General features: G+C 45.1%; 1 protein-coding gene and 1 long non-coding RNA gene across 5 annotated transcripts in view; one reads left to right on the plus strand and one right to left on the minus strand.

The window, feature by feature from the left end:
* The window catches only part of LOC140593940 (uncharacterized), a 19,395-nt gene extending 16,334 nt beyond the window's left edge, over window positions 1-3,061 (minus strand). Inside the window, exons 1-2 of one of the 3 annotated variants that reach the window (XR_011994407.1) lie at window positions 3,014-3,061; window positions 2,440-2,736 (exon numbers count right to left, since the gene is read on the minus strand). This is a non-coding gene — a long non-coding RNA (uncharacterized lncRNA). The other 2 variants (XR_011994408.1, XR_011994406.1) reach the window with 2 other exon arrangements.
* Window positions 2,995-12,382, plus strand: NME6 (NME/NM23 nucleoside diphosphate kinase 6). Of its 2 annotated transcripts, none has more exons than XM_025988903.2 (6): window positions 2,995-3,167; window positions 5,221-5,317; window positions 7,099-7,201; window positions 8,375-8,414; window positions 9,037-9,197; window positions 9,475-12,382. In XM_025988903.2, the coding sequence occupies exons 2-6, from the start codon at window positions 5,228-5,230 to the stop codon at window positions 9,639-9,641; spliced, it is 561 nt and encodes a 186-aa protein (XP_025844688.1). In that variant the 5' UTR covers window positions 2,995-3,167; window positions 5,221-5,227; the 3' UTR covers window positions 9,642-12,382. The 2 variants fall into 2 exon arrangements, with proteins under 2 accessions (XP_025844688.1, XP_025844683.1); XM_025988898.2 differs by having other exon boundaries at window positions 3,101-3,213.
* Window positions 12,383-16,615: the final 4,233 nt, after the last annotated feature.

The raw sequence follows: 16,615 nt of genomic DNA on the forward strand, positions 1-16,615 counted from the left end.
AAAAGATGTTTTGGGGGGGTTTTTGAGAGATATTTTTAAAAAGCAAGTTGATATCTTGGAAAACAACTGAGAGACAAATCTCTAGGGCATGGCTATGTAAATTCATTCCTTCCCCACTTTCTGTAGCCTAGCAAAGAGCTGGTTCCATGGGTCTTCCTTCTCTCCAATGATAAAAATGTCAGAAATTCAATGAGCCTTCTGGAAAGGAGTAGGGGAACACAGAAAAAGAAAAAGAAAATGCCCAAAGAGAAGTGTCTGAAAGAAATACTACTCCTCATGTGGCACATCCAGAAGCTCAGAAGCTGAGACAGGATCTGGAGGAAAGGCAAAGGTCTCAATTCTCACTGGGTCCCTGAGGCAACAAATTTTAGAACCAAGAATAGTAGCTTCAGGTAAAAAAAAAATAAAAATAAAAAAATAAAAACACCTGCCACAGTAATGCTCAACTAAAACTCACGGAGTAAAGGACCACCCTCCTGTCCCCCACGCATAAGAGCCATGTGTCCTGGGCCTGACCAACTCTACAGAAGAAAACAGTGGCCAACTGAGAGCTGCTCACAGTGGGGCTGGGTAAGCCATGTCATAGAGCTCACCCTCAATGCAGCTTGGGGACGCCAGAAACACAGGACCCCAAAGAGAAACGGTATTAAGAAATTTGAATATACTGGACAAAAAAGAAAGACACTTCAAAGACATGGTTTGGGGCTGCTACTATTGTAAATTAACACTGTAAGAAGATGGCATCGTCTTAAATACCACTAGCTGAAAAACAAAGACTAGACAAGACGCAGGTAGAGGCCCCTCAGAATATAATCAACACAGGTCATAATTAATCTCATAATAGGTGATTCTCCCGAGTTTAGACTCACAAGTTAGGAGACTCAATAACTGTTATAGAATTACCAGAGTCCCAGTGACATTGAGTCAAGACCTTTTCAGCCTATTCACCTTCCCTCACATTGAGTATGAGTCTTTGAAAAGGTTTCTAGGGACAAAATCTACTACAAGCTCAAGGTGGTCTGCTTCCTAAATTCAGTGAATGTGAAGCAATGCTGTGATAACTTTGTATGTCCTATTAATGATTTAGATTCTTTTTGGTGTTACTTAAGGCTTTTAGGAGACCTGGCATTGAAGTCTGGCAGCACAGAATTAGAAGGTGGCGAATTTGGTTCTCACAATATGTTCTCCAACAGCTCCACCAGTATTAAATAAGCTGACATTTGGTCTCTACCTGCCTGCAATTACTCTCTGTTGGTTCTGAGCCCAAGTTCAGAAAAAGGGTGTTGGGCACCTGGGTGGCTCAGTCAGTTAAGCGGCTGTCTTCCGCACAGGTTATGATCTCAGGGTCCTGGGATCAAGCCCTGAGTCAGGCTCCCTGCTCAGTGGGGAGTCTGTGTCTCCCTCTCTCTTCCCCTCTGCCACTCCCCCTGCTTGTGCTCTCTTGAGTGCACTCTCTCTCAAAAAAATAATAAGATCTTTAAAAAAGAAAAACGGTATTATTTATTGAGTCTCCTAAAATCCTATCTGCCCTTCCTTTCATTATATAGGCTTGCTGCTCAGGGTAGTCAATACAACTATAAAATATGGAACTAAAGCCTTCGCCAGTGTGTGTGGGTTAGACAGAAAAGTGAGCTAATGACCATGGTCTAAAAATTGGCAAAATCCCTATAGTGCAAACGTATGTTAATGAAGATAAAGGTAGAAAACAGGCACCTAGCTGGCTGAGTAGTGGAGTACGTCACTCTATCTCAGGCTTGTAAGCTGAAGCCCCATGTTGGGTATAGAGATTACTTAAAAATAAAAAACTTAAAAAAAGGGGAATAGAAAATAAAATTGGACCTGAAACACCTGGAAAATAAGACTAAAATCTGATGTCTGGTCAGTAGCATATGGTTAAGTTTACTCTAATGCTGTGAAGGCAGAAATGGACATGTGGGGCAGCCCCTGTAGCTCAGAGGTTTAGCGCCGCCTTCTGCCCAGGGCGTGATCCTGGAGACCCAGGATCGAGTCCCACGTTGGGCTCCCTGCATGGAGCCTGCTTCTCCCTCTGCCTGTGTCTCTGTGTCTTCCACGAATAAATAAAATGTTAAAAAAAAAAAGAAAAAAAGAAAAAGAAGAAGAAGAAAGGGACATGTGCCTTCACCAGCCAAGCAGGACTGGACTTTCTGAAAGACATCTTGTGGAAACAAGCTGCCAGAATCATAGACCTCCCTTCCAACTTTCCAGAAGTGCAACACCTGTATACCTGGCACTAGAATCAGTTAATCCATATACATATATATGTGTGTGTGTGTAGATATATAGATGACAGTTATGGCTTATTTTCACTCTTCTCAAATTCAGTGACTCCAAGAAAAAATTTCACCACCCTTCTTCAACCTGCCACACTATCCCATCTCCATACTTAGACCACACACCAGGAATACCCACAGTCCTCACCTCACTTTGCATTGCTTCAACAGGCTGCTGGAGAACCCACCCACCCTACCCCACATTCCTTAGCGACATGTCCAAGGCCCTTCCAACTAGCTTCCCTCACGGCCTACGGAAACCTAGAGCCCAGGTAAGAACCCTCGGTCACCACCTCCACCTCAGCTGTGCTCCCTCGGGTCTAGGTATCGCCTGAGCGCGAGACTTGGGACGGCTGCCACCGCCCTCGCGATGGAGCGCCCAAGTTCTTCGCCCTCCACGTAGCTCCGACAAGTACCGGGCAGCAACCACGAGCCAGGCACTACCCTAGAGAGAAAAGTAACAGAACGAGTCGAGCAAGCTCCGTCCCACAGCCAGGCGGCCCCCTCCCCCGCGCAGGGGCGCCCAGGAACGCCCGCCTCCCTCCCGCCTGAGGGCGCCCAAGCCGGCGCGGAGGGGCAGTTCCCGCCCGAGACGGCCCGTCCCTTCGTACAGCCCGGGGCAGGCGCTGCGGAGAGACAAGGGCCACCCGCAGCAGCGGCGCTCGGGCTGCGGGCCGTCTAGCCTCCGCCCGGCCGCTCCCACTGCGCCGTCTCCCCCTTACCTCACACACCACGCCCCCACTTCCGGCCGGTCCGCGGCTTCCCGGCAAGGACCCCCGGAAGGGCTGCCCGGCCGAACGCCCGAAGGACCCCGCCTGGGCCGCGCAGGCTAGCTACCGCGGTGCCTGGTGGCCGGGCGCCGCGGTGGAGGACCAGGTGAATCCAGACCTGAACTCCCGCGGGGCGGGGGCCAGAATCCGGGGTGCGCTGAGGCCCTGGTGCAGGGGACAGGAGTCCCGCGGCTGCAAGCCTAGAGAAATGAGGGGCAGCAAGGAGATGGATTGGTGTCAAGAACTGGGGCTGAGAGCCTGGGGTGTTGGGGAGCTGGGCCTCAGGTGTCGGGGGAGGGTGGAGGACGGGGAGCCGAGGTAGAGTTAGGGGGTTGCGGGTCTCCGTGGCGCCTGGGAGGATGAGGGGCTTGGCCCTCGCCCTCCCTGAAGCAGAGGAATGGGCGCCTCAGGTGAGGGGGCGAATACCCTGGCAACCTCTGAAATTTGTGGTTCTCTGATAAAGCAACTTTGAAGTTGAGCGAGTTTCTTGATCTGTCAACATTTGTTGTAAATCAAGGGCCAAGACAATCATTACTTGGCTGGCATTCGGAAAGGAACCACATCCTTCCCCAGAGGGCCCCTGGCAGCTTGGCCTTGCAATAGCTGGATGAGGCACATTAATTCATTCATTCAACAAATACTGTTGAGATTCAATTATGTACTAGACACTCTGCATAGGTGAGCATCTTTTAATGCTTTCATGGAGCTTACCTAACGAGTGAAGACATAACTGAAGAAAAGGTCCGAGAAGCCATAATAGGGGTAGTGAGCTAAGATCTAGTAGATGGATAGGCAGTAACCAGAGGAAGCACATTTTGGACTGTGGAAATGTCTCACATGATATGATGAGATTTACATTTTTAGTACACTGGCTGCTGTGTGGAAATTGTAGAGGCTGGCAGGAGTAGAAATTGAGAGGCCATCGAGGAGGCTGTTGCAGAAATCCAATGAGGGTTGATGAAGTCTTGGGCTAGGGTGGTGGCCCTGGAGAAGGAGAGGATTGTATGGATTTGAGACACACTGCTTAGGTAAAATTGCCAGAACTTGGTGATAACATGGATATGGAAGGTGAGGGAGAGAAGATGTTAAGACTGTCTCTCCTTAGATTATGGTGAAGATTCCTTTTGCTTTCGGTTACTCACAACCTGGGATATTAGGGAGAGTGGATTGGCTGGACTTGTGGTTTGAGTGGAGCATCCAGCTGAAAGCTGTAGAAAGGACATGAGTAGGAGAGACCCTAGCACTGCCTTTAACATGATTGTCAGGCTACTTTCAGCCTAAAATAAATGAGTGTTGTCCAGACTATTCCTGTGTGTCTTCATGAAAGTCTTCTCCATAGTTGTTGGCAAATTTAGGAGCTCCACTAGGTAATCTTTTATACTTAGTCCTTAGTCCTGATCAGATGATCAGTTTCTCACATGTGAATAGAATTTCACAGTTGGGAGATACCCCACATTCTCTTGGTCCAGTTTAAGAAATACTTTTATGTTCCTTATATCATTTCCATGATTATTTATTGAGCTCTTATGCTATGCTAGGCTCTAGAAATACAAAGATAGACAGAACAAGACTGTATAGGTTCCACTAGTCAATTAAACTGACCTTTGTCCTAGGCACTGTTTCAGCTGCTTCAGATACAAAATGGTTACAAGTGGTCCTTGACCTTGGAGTTGCATGTCCACAGGCCTTGCCATTGAGGACAGTATATTAAAGAATTGATTTGGGCAGGGGAGATCCTGATCTCTATGTAAGATTAGATAAGAGATGGTATGTATCCAGCAGACTTCTTTAAGAGTATCCTGGCAACATCCCAATTCTTGTCCATCCAATCTTCCACTTCTAGAATTGATGGGAGCCCCCTATGGGATAGAAAGCCTTATGAATGGAAACAGTTACTGTACATTTGGGGCCAGGCTGTTTAGCAATGTAAATTGTAAATCCTCTAAAACACAATGAAAAGTTAGAAATTGAAGGGACCATTGGCAGAGACAAGTAATGTTTAATCTTGAATTTCTCCTGAATAGGTAACTCCTTTGTATGTAACCACCATAGGCCTTGAAAGTGAGGTGGCTGTTGGCTTGCAAGGTTGCATGGCTCCAGAGTAGGGAGGGTGGGGAGCATAGCATGGAGGGGTCCTTAATCCAGCTTTCTGATGGCAGGAGTGAGATGACCTCGATCTTGCGAAGCCCTCAGGCTCTCCAGCTTACTCTGGCCCTGATCAAGCCTGATGCTGTTGCTCACCCCCTGATTCTGGAGGTAAGAAGGAATCCTAATCCTCTACTGTATGCCCTGGGCACTGCTTCTATTTCTGGGGCTACAGAGCCATTTGTGAAGACTGACAGCACAGTCCTATGAAAGATGCTACGGAGGCAAAGCTAGGACCTGTGGACTCTGACTCTAAGAAGACAAAAATCTACTGGAGAATTGGGGCAGATAAAAAATATAAGGGTCCAATACAGTAAGAAGAACCAAACCTCAAGACAATGTATGTATATTAGTCTTCTCTGGCTGTGTAACAACTTACCACAAACTTAGCAGTTTAAGACAACATTTTTTATCTCACAATTCTAGAATTTAGAAGTGCAGTAGGCTTGCCTGGATTTTTCCTTAGGGTCTCACAAAGCCGAAGTCAAGGTGTTGGCTGACTGGCTCCTTAGCTGGAGGATCTGGGAAAGAATCCACTTCCAAATTTGTTCCAGTTGTTGACAGAGTTTGATTCCTATGGTTATAATACTGAGGTCCCCATGTCCTTGCTTGCCTTCAGGCAAGGACTGCTCCCATATTTTAGAGACCACTCACGTTCCTCATCACATGGCTCACTCCATCCTCAAGACAGCAGTGGTGTGTTCAGTGTTTCTCATGCTTAAATCTGACTTCTCGTTTAGCTGCTAGCCAGATAAAAGTCTGCTTTTAAAAAGTTCATATGATTAATCAGGCTCATCCTGATAATGTCCCTTTTAATTAAAGCAAAGACAACTGATGGAGTGGCTGGGTGGCTCAGTTGGTTGAGCATCCAACTCCTGATTTCAACTAAGGTCATGATCTCAGGGTCATTGGACTGAGCACCATGTTGGGCTCTGTGCTCAGTGGGGAGTCTGCTTGAGATTCTTTCTCTTGCCCTCTTCCTCTCCCCTCCCCACCACATACTCTCTCTCTCTCTAAAATGAATTTTTAAAAATAAATACACCAAAGTCAATTGATAGCAACCTTAATTACACCTGAAAATCCCTTTTGCCATATGATATAACATAATCATATTGCATCATATTCACAGTCCTGGAGAGTAGGGTGCAGAACCTGGGTGGAACTAGGGGAGGGTCATTGTAGGATTCTGCCTACAATAGTTGGATAAGTACTAGCTGAGCAATTCTGCGAGGTAAGCACACTGTGGTGCAGAGGAAGACAAGAGCAGTCAGAAATGGTGACCTGCTAGTGTTGGGACCTAGACAGGCTCGAAGGAAGGATGGGCTTCAGTTAGTGTTCAGGAGGGCAGGTGTTCCCTAGAGGGAGACACTGAAACAGGAACACATATGGTGGATCTGAGGGCCACAGGCAGGCTGGGGTGATGGGACTAGAGAATTGGAAGAGGTGGAGGACAAGGACAGTACAGCCTTGAACACTGGGCTAGAGTAGTTGTACCTCATTCCATGAGTAAGGTTCTGACCAGAGTGTGACATATATTTTATGGTGTTCTTAATCTGTCAAGTGTGATAGTTTGGAGAGAGTGGGACAAACTCAAGGCAGGACCACTATCAAGATATTTTTAGGATGGTTCGAGAAGTGGGTCATGTGGGCTGTAGGAACAGAAGGGCAGAGATGGCACTTCCTGCCCCCTGCACCCGAGGCTCATGCTCTGGCCATGTGACTGAAGGTCTTTACCTCACTCCACCTTCTTTCTCTTCCTACCCAACTATGGGACAGATCTCAAGTCCTGGGCTCTGGTGGGTCCTCATGGTTCTTTTGATCAGTCTGTGTCTCCTATTCACTCCAGAGGTCCCTTTGACCAATTTTTATCTTTGATGTGGTTGTTTATCCAGGCTGTTCATCAGCAGATTCTGAGCAACAAGTTCCTTATTGTACGAATGAAAGAACTTCTGTGGAGAAAAGAAGAATGCCAGAAGTTTTACCAAGAGCATGAAGGTAGGATCAACAGTCCTTTGAATGGGAGACTTCTCTGTCTCAAGATGTGTGCAAGAGAGATTTTCACCTGGACGCACAATAGCAGCCTGTCTCTGACCTACCAACTGTAATACTGTGGCCATTCTTCTGAAGTCTCGCTTGATACACAAACTTTTCATTATTATCAATCTTCGGAAAATATTTTCCAGGGGGTGTCTAGGTGGCTGTAATTGAGTGTCCAATTCTTTATTTTGGCTCAGGTCATGGTCTCTGTGTCATGGGATCAAGCCATGGGATCGAGCCCTGTGTTGGCTTCATGCTCAGTTTGGAGTTTGCTTTTCCCTCTCCCTCTGGTCCTCCCCCCACCTCCACTCTCTTTTTCTCTCTCAAATAAATAAATACATTAAATCTTTAAAAAAAATTTTTTTTTTCTAGGAGGGTTCCACTTCGTAGCCCTAACCAAAAATTTAGTTTTATGTCCTGATGATATCAGTAGTTATAGTTAGTGCATGTTTACTATTTCAGACCTTGTCCTGTGCTCATGATTTCATTGAATTTTCCCTAGAGCCCTATGGGGTGTAGGTATTGTTATGTCTCCAGTATAAAGATCAGGAGCCTGAGTTAGGAAAATTAATGACCTACCCAAAATTGCACAGGTTGTAAGTGGCAGTGCCTGGATTCAGACCCAGGTATGTTCTTATTCTTTTCTCTAAAACAGTTTTTATTGGGGTGCCTGGGTGGTGCAGTCGGTTGAGCATATGGCTCTTGGTTTTGGTTCAGGTCATGATCTCAGGGTCATGGGATTGAGCCCCACATCAGGCTCCACCCTCAGTGTGGAGGCTGCTTCAGACTCTCCTTTTCTCTCTCTGCCCCTCTCCCTTGCACTCTCTCTCTAAAGTGGATGAATAAATAAATAAAATCTATTTTAAAAATATTTGAGAGAGACAGAACATGAGCAGAGAGAGGAACAGGGGAAGAGGGGCAGAAGGCCAGAGAGGCAGAGAGAAGCAGACTCCCTGCTAAGCAGGAAGCCCAAAGTGGGACTCGATTCCAGGACCCTGACTGAGCCACTCAGGTGCCCCAAATCTTTTTTAAAAATAAAACAATTTTTGTTATTTATTTTGAGTAAGGAGGCAGAAGTACAAAAGTTCTCCTGGGCATCAATGTCTTGATGAAGTTACTCTCTCCTTGCAGGGCGTTTTTTCTATCAGCGGCTGGTGGAGTACATGGCCAGGTACTTCTAATTTTCGTTTTGGCATCTTTATCCACCAAGATTTATCTCTCGGGGCAGCCCAGGTGGATCACCGGTTTAATGCCACCTTCAGCCCAGGGTGTGATCCTGGAGACCTGGGACCAAGTCCCACGTCAGTCTCCCTGCATGGAGCCTGGTTATCCCTCTGCCTGTGTCTCTGCCTCTCTCTCTCTGTGCGGGTGTGTCTCTCATGAATAAATAAATAAAATCTTTAAAAAAAATTATCTCTCCTGCTCCCTAAATTTTTAAATTTCATTTGACACTCTTTAAAGTTGTAATCAGTGTTAAGTGTCTGAAGATACATGGACTTGAGGCCATGACTAAGCCAACACTGACCTGGTAGCCACTTGTCCCATGAGGTTATTGGTCCAATGGCTAGAGAAGAGTGTTGTTGAATGCTACGAGCCACTCTGCTGACCTCTGTGGCCTTTCATGTATACACGGAGTGGCCTTCCATCACTTACTACTTGAAGCAGCATCAGTACTTAGCTAGAAAGGCAGGGTAACTCTCAGGACATAGTATGCCTTTATTCATGCCCTGCTCACAGTGTGCCCTCCTCGACCACATAGCCAGATTCCTGACATGTGCTCCTTTTGTACACAGCGGACCAATCCGAGCCTACATCCTTGCCCGCAAGGATGCCATCCAGCTCTGGAGGACCCTGATGGGACCCACTAGAGTGTTTCGAGCACGTCATGTGGCTCCAGATTCAATTCGTGGAAGTTTCGGCCTCACTGACACCCGCAACACGACCCATGGCTCTGGTGAGTCCGCCTCCCCTGTCCTTGGCCACCAATAAGAGAGGATGGTTTGGGGTTGGTGGTCAGGCCATATGTTGGAGTTAAGGGGTAACCCTGCCATAAACTTTCCTCCCAAATACATTTCTCTTCTTTTGTGGCCATCTCCGCAGACATGGCCTCAGGACTTAGGGTCAGGAGGCAGAACTAGAGGCTCGGGTTTCTGAATCTGATTATAACTGTCTCTTGCCTCCAACTAGCACACCTTATGAGAACTCCTTCTCTTTCTTACCTCCCCTTACAGACTCTGTGATTTCCGCCAGCAGAGAGATTGCAGCCTTCTTCCCTGACTTCAGTGAACAGCGCTGGTATGAGGAAGAGGAGCCCCAGCTGCGCTGTGGCCCTGTGCACTACAGTCCAGAGGGAGGCATCCACTGTGTAGCTGGACCAGGAGGCCCAGGACCAGCCTGATACAAGCCTGTTTGTCTGTGAAGACTGGCTGCACTGCCCAGCCTTTTCTCAGAGACCTAGGACCAGGGAGGCCTGGGGATCGTAGCGCCATCTTTGCTGGGCACCACACATACCTGAGGATCTAGCTCCTCACTTCCACCTGCTCTAGAATCTAGCTATCTACCTCTTTTCCAGAATGTTCATGGGTGGTTCAGAGCAGTAATGGCTCCTCTTTTTTCTAAGAACTATTCATCCTTTTCAAGGAGGAGTTTGCCTAATTGACTTGCCTGAAAAATGCAGTGACTATAAGCACCATTTGGCCTGTCTTCCTCAATAAAAATCAGTGTTCTACTGAATCTTCAAGACTAGGAGCACTATTCTAGGTGCTTTCTCTCTTTCTCCTTAAGTGGAATAATTAAACCTGTCCCAGGAATGCCTGGGTGGTTCAGTCTGTTAAGCATCAGACTCTTGATTTTAGCTCAGGTCATGATTGATTGGGTCATGGGATTGAATCCTGTATCAGGCTCTGTGCTTAGTGCAGTCTGCTTGAGATTCTTTCTCTCCTCCATCTGCCACCCCTCTTGCTCTCTCTCTCTCAAATAAATTTAAGAAAAAAACTGTCCTGGAGCCAAGTTTCTGGTCTATGCTAAATGGAGAGAATTGTGTGAATGTGAATTCACACATGTGTGTAGCTTGTCTAGTGCATAAAGGAACCCAGTGACAAAGTTGAGTGTGGGCCCAAATGCATGCTGTGCACCAGGAGTAGGGCTGCATCCTAGGGGAAGGGGCAACTTTTATTTGAACAAGGATGTGTCTGCCCAATAGAAGCATGTTTTTATGACTCACTTTTCTGTTTTGCACAAAGCCACTAAAGTTAGCCATGTCTCTGTTATAGATGAGAATGAAAGTTAACCATTGCTACATTACAAATCACCTCAACATTTAGTGACTTAAAACTGTAGTTTATTTTTATGTGTCTCTGGATTGGCTGGGTGATTCTGCTGGTGTCACTTGGACTCACTCATGTGGCTGCATTCAGCAGGTGGGTCAGATGTGGTATTTTATCCTGAACTGCTTCATAGCATGATTGTTTCAGGGTTCCAAGAGGACAGGCCCCCATTCATAAGCTTATCAAGCTGCTACTTGTATCATGTTTGTTAATATCTCATTGGCCAAAGCAGGTCATGTGGCCAAGCCCAGGGTCCAAGTGTGACGAAACTATAAGGGGGGCATGGATACTGGGAGGTGTGAATCATTGCGGGGGGTGGGGGGGTTCCATAACTATGACAATTTACCATACAGGGAGTAGTGAGGAACCTTGAATTTATATAGAATTTGTGAAAAATATTTGCACAAGCTAACAAAGCAGATAAAGAAATAGAGAAGGAAGGAAAGAAACAAGGATGTGTGGATCAGGAAAGTCAAAAGAAGAGTTTTTCTGGAGAATGAAGCAATGTTGAATATTGTTGTGAAGTCCAGAAAGATGAAGCTTTTAAAATACCCTCTAAATGTGGCAGCATGGAGGTCACTGTGACCTTGGCGAGAGCAGGTCCTCTGTGCCAATAGGGGGGTTACCTTGCGTGGAAGATGATGGGCTGAAGCATTTATAGTGTCATACTACCTTTGGGCTTAGAGTGAAATATCTGGGAGTCTTAGAGAATCTTCTCACATCCGAATCTATAAATGTATCTGCATATGCTCCCACCTTCTCTTCTCTTCCTGTTACAATATAGGAAGGGTCCTGCTTCCCATTAAGCCAGTCTTTCCATGTGCTCTGAATCCCACCTTGTTCTTTTGATTTTCTAGTCTCTACTGCACTTTCACTTTCTCTGCTGGGTCCCTTCCCTTTGAATTCAAACATGTTTTGGTGTCTCCCATCTTTCAAAATCTTTTTAATTCCACTTTCCTCTTCAGCTACCTCTGTTTCTTCATCTCTATACAAACAAACCCACACCAGTTGTCTGCTCTAACAGGCTCATCCCCCTTTTCCCAGCAGCCCACTCCAGTGTGGCTTGCACACTAACCACTCCAGAGGAGACTGGTTTCCTCATGCTTTTATCACTGTTGCCCGGTTCAGCGCCAGACATAGCTATCATTGCTTTGTAAATCGCACTAAGCTATCCATAGTCTGGTCTTTGACATTGCTTAGGATCCCTCCATCTTTAAAATCTTGAAATCCTATTTTTAAATCATAGTCTTCTATATTCGTCTCTCATGTCTTCTAGACCTAGACTATTTGCTCATTCACTCTCCTATGTAAGTTTTTCATATATTCTCTCTCCAAACCTCCAGTAGCCTCTTTCTTCTTCCTCATTGCCCAACTGTTAACCCTGCCTCCTCTTTCAGGAAGTTAACAGCCAGGAAAGAAACTCCTTAGACTTCCAAGACCTTACTGAGCACCTACCTGCATCTGTGCTCATGTACTCTGCATCCCTCCTGTTAGAATAAACAATAGACAAACCTTCCAACCTCCTATTTAAAGTTTTCCCATTTTGTGCAGGACATCTTATTGTCTCTACCTATTCAAGGCATTGCTCCAGTAATTATTGCCTATGCATCCTGCATCGTCAGGAGAGAGATGTTACAGATATGCTGCAGTTCCTCTCATTAAAAAATAAATAAGTAGGGGCTCCTGGCTGGCTCCGTTGGTAAAGCATGTGACTTGTAATCTCAGGGTCATGAATTCAAGCCCCACTTTGGGCATGGAGTCTACTTAAAATTTAAGAAATAAAAAATAAATAAAAGCAAATTTTCACACCACATCTCCTTCATACCACTGTCCCATATCTCTTCTCAGCTTTAGCAAAACTCTCAACAGAGTAACCTAGAACAGCAATGACCAATGACTTTCAGTCTAGACAAAATGGTGTAGACCCATTTATCTTTGCTCCTCCCTGCTGAGTACAACCATAAACCTGAAAAGAATGCAAAAAACAAAGGGAACTCTGAAAAGTTCTCTGAAGTAGAACTTGTTGAGACTTCCAGACTAGAGGAACAACACAGCAGCAGGGCATCTTAGGTCTCCCCACAGAACAGAACAAGGTGAGCAAGACTAGGCATTTCCCAAATCCTAACCCAGCAACAGATGGCAGCCCATATGGCCTATTCTTTCCCATGACTAAACAGACTAAATAGAAAGTCCAGCTCAAAATACCCGGCAAACTGACAGGAGGATTGATCAGGAGTGCCAGCTATCAATAACTAGGGGAAGTACTCTACTTCCTAGCCAAGTCTGTGGCTACCCTCCCCCATGGAAAGATAATAAGCTGATGAAGTAACACAGGAGAGACCAAAACAAGTGCCCAAAGTCCAAGTTCTGTGACCAAACTTAGACATCTAAGTCAAAGTCAAAAGTAAGTTCCAAGATCCAAGTCAATCCCATGTCTGAGTTCAATGTCCAGGACAAGTTGAGTCCCAAAGGAAGGTTCCAGTCTAAGACCCAGGTCCCCCAGTCTAGGTCTAGGGTTCTGGTTAGATCAACATTCCAGGTCCAAGGTCAATGTCCTAGTGTAGGTCTGATGTCTAGGTATGAGGTCTTGACATGAGGTCAAAGTCTCAGTTTAGATGTTGACATTCAAGTAACAGTTGCAAGGGCTAGATCCATCACTGAAGACTGAGGACAGGTCCAACATCACAGACAGAGAGTTCCACAGATGAGATTTGATGTTCAAGTCCAAGGTCCAGTTCTATGTCCAAGGGCCAGTTTGAGATCTAAGGGCCAACTCCAAGATCTAGGCCCAAATCTGAGGTCAAGGTCCAGGTCCAGAGCTTGAGAACAAGGTCCCTAAGTCTACATTTAGGTCAAGGGCCAGGTTCAAGATCCATGTCCCATTTCCAAAGCCTAAGACCAATATAAGTATCCAAGATCAAACACAGATCCACACCCTACATTCAAGCCCAAAGGGCAGATCCAAGTTTAAAATGTTCAGTGTTCAAATCTGAGATCCACGATACTATTCTTTTTTTTTTTATCACGATACTATTCTATATCAATATAGAAGTCCATGTTCAAGGACCAGGTTTATTTTTTTTTAAGATTTTATTTATTTATTCATGAGAGATACAGAGTGAGAGAGAGAGGCAGAGACACAGGCAGAGGGAGAAGCAGGCTTCAAGCAGGTAGTCTAATGTGGGACTCGATCCCGGGTCTCCAGGATCAGACCCTGGGTTGAAGGCGGCATTAAACCACTGAGCCACCCGGGCTGCCCAAAGGACCAGGTTTAATGTCAGGACTAACTTACAGACCAGTTCCACATCCAATATCTACAACAAAGTTCAGGAGCAGGTCAGTGTTCAGTTCAAAAGACTATATCTAAGATCCAGATCCATGGTCCAGGTCCAACATCTATGTTCCTATTTGAGGCTTAGGTCCAAGGTTAGTGTTTAATGTCAAATCTAGGTCCAGATTCACAGTCTAGATTCAAGGCCCATGTTCAAGGTTGAGGTACACTCAACTACTTCCAAAGTGCAGGTTCAGGTCAAGACCCAAAGTCTGGATCCACAGTCAGATCCAATGCAGAGGTTCAAGGACCAGATCCAAGGTCCAATTCTAGGCCCATTTCCCAGGTGTAAGGTGAATCTAAGATCCAGATTAAATCCATGTCTAAAGTCCAGGTTGAGTTCCAGCTACAAGATCTAGATTTAAGTTCTAGTTCCAAGGTTAGGTATAATCTATTTTTTTATAAAAATGAATGTTTGGGATGCCTGGGTGGCTCAGCAGTTGAGTGCCTGCCTTTGGCTCAGGGCATGATCCTGGAGTCCTGGGATCAAGCCCTGCATCCGGCTCCCTGCAATGAAGCCTGCTTCTCCCTCTGCCTGTGTCTCTGCCTCTCTCTCTCTCCTTTGTGTCTCTCATGAATAAACAAATAAAATCTTTAAAAAAAAATTAAGAGGACTGCTTTCACCATATATGTACAGACCATAGATTCATTCCATCCCATTTGGAATGCTAATTTTTTATCTTTTATTAGCACAAATGCCATAAAACTGCCTTTCTAGTCCTTAAACATCCGTGACATTTCTCTGCAAACTATTCGGTAAAAGTTTGTCTACTGGTTTACATCTTTAACTGACAATTAAATAAACTCAGAATTTTTTTAATCTAAGTTTTGGTGGTGTTTCCTTTATGACCTAACATTTGGATTCTAAGAATATTGTTATTACCATTAGTATTTGCCGTAATAAATAGCACTTCCTATGGGCCCGGGACTTTGCTACACATGAAAATCAAATTGAATCCTGCTATTATCATTTCGTAATGGGGAAACTGAGGTGGAGAGGTTAAGTAACTTATCCGTAGTCACAAAGCAAGAAACAAAACAGGGTACAGGATATGCTCTTAAACAAACCACAGATAACGCTAATTAGGATGCAAAGGTTTATATCCTACTAAATCTGTCCTTAAAGGAAAAAAAAAAAAAAAAGCTTCCAAGCAAAGACTGATACTCTTGCTGCCTTGACTAGGTTTTTGGAGAAAAAAAGCCCATGAGAATTAAGCCCCTGACACAGATGCAATATCTTCTGGGGGGAAAGCTAACCCAATTTGGTATGTAAACTAAATCTGGAAGCAGTCTAAGGCTGCAGAGCGACCACCAGGATATCCTGATCAGGAAATTCCCAGACACCCAACCCAACTGCATGACTCTCTAAGGACAAAATCAGGGGTGGCTAAATCATGCTGCTCCAGAGGAGCTACTGAATCCAACCCTACCAGGACCCTCACCCAACCAAAAGGTAGTATTCCCTGAAGTCTGGAGAGCTCTGCTCTGAGATCAGGAATAGAAGAAAGGGGTGGAAGTGGGTGACTAAAGGCAATTCTCTTTCTCCTCCCCCTCCTCCTCTTCCTCTTCCTCCTCCTCCTTCTCTTCTTCTTCTTCTTCTTCTTCTTCTTCTTCTTGAGAGAGGTAGAGAGAGTTGGGGGACAGGCATGGGGGAAAAGGGAGAGAGAATCTCAGGCAGACTTCATGGAGCCTGAGGCAGGGGTCAGTCTCACCACCCTGACATCATGACCTGAAATCAAGAGTTAGATGCTCAACTGACTCAGCCAGTCAGGCACCCCTCTTCCTTCTTTGTTCTACATTTCTAATAAATAGGACTCTTCATTTATCATATTTTTTTAAGTCCATAATGTTCTGGGTAAAAGCCAAACTAGCTCCTCAGAGGAGCCTCCTGGGTTCCACATTCTCTGGTGATCTGCTGCCTTTCTGACTCCACCTATTCTCCACCCTTCATTTGCTTCACCAGAGCCACACTGACCTCCCCTCTTGAAGCCTAGCACTGGCTGGTTCCTATGTAATGAACTCCTTTCATTAGACATATCAGACATATCAGTGGTATGTTCCAAGAACCCAAAACTGGGCCTAACATTTGAGAGTTAATAAATATTTTTGAATGAATGAGTGATAGGAGCAGAGTTAATTAAGAAAGAACTAAAGGGTTAGATAGAAGACAGATAAAAGATTGACAACACTGTCAAAGTCAAAGCCTCCTTCTTTTTTTTTTTTTTTTCAAAGATTTTGTTTTTAAGTTATCTGTACACCCAACACAGGGCTTGAACTCAAAACCCCGAGATCAAGAGTCCCATGCTCCTCCAACTGAGCCAGCCAGGCACCCTCAAAGTCTCCTTTTTATAGTATGTTTTCTAACATCTCATTTATGGTCCTCAAATGAAATTTATATTTAATAAGTTTTGCCCATACAAAGACTATTTTTAAAATAATGTGCTACCCTATCTAAAATATCAAAAAGGAATTTTAAAAAGGAATTTATAATAAAACATTATGCATTTCAATATGAATTTCTTGTCAGGACTGCATTAAGAGACATAATAATGCAATCAGATGCTATAGGCAGGTCATTGTGGACATGATAGTTACAAATGCAGACAGACAAGGATGTGTCTTACTGATGACTGGCATGCAGATATTTTATTGGTTATAGACACAAATGTGCTATGTAGGTGGTAATTCAAAGACTACAGCCAGCTCTGCCATTGG

This window comes from Vulpes vulpes, chromosome 9 (assembly GCF_048418805.1).
Source record: "Vulpes vulpes isolate BD-2025 chromosome 9, VulVul3, whole genome shotgun sequence".
NCBI lineage: Eukaryota > Metazoa > Chordata > Mammalia > Carnivora > Canidae > Vulpes > Vulpes vulpes.

What these genes read in the sequence shown, in the direction of transcription:
- NME6 (XM_025988903.2), top strand. Translation starts at nt 5,228, where the DNA reads ATGACCTCGATCTTGCGAAGCCCTCAGGCTCTCCAGCTTACTCTGGCC. An exon ending in CTCACCCCCTGATTCTGGAG is followed by an intron (nt 5,318 to 7,098) that starts GTAAGAAGGAAT and finishes TTGTTTATCCAG; the next exon opens with GCTGTTCATCAGCAGATTCT. An exon ending in GTTTTACCAAGAGCATGAAG is followed by an intron (nt 7,202 to 8,374) that starts GTAGGATCAACA and finishes CTCTCCTTGCAG; the next exon opens with GGCGTTTTTTCTATCAGCGG.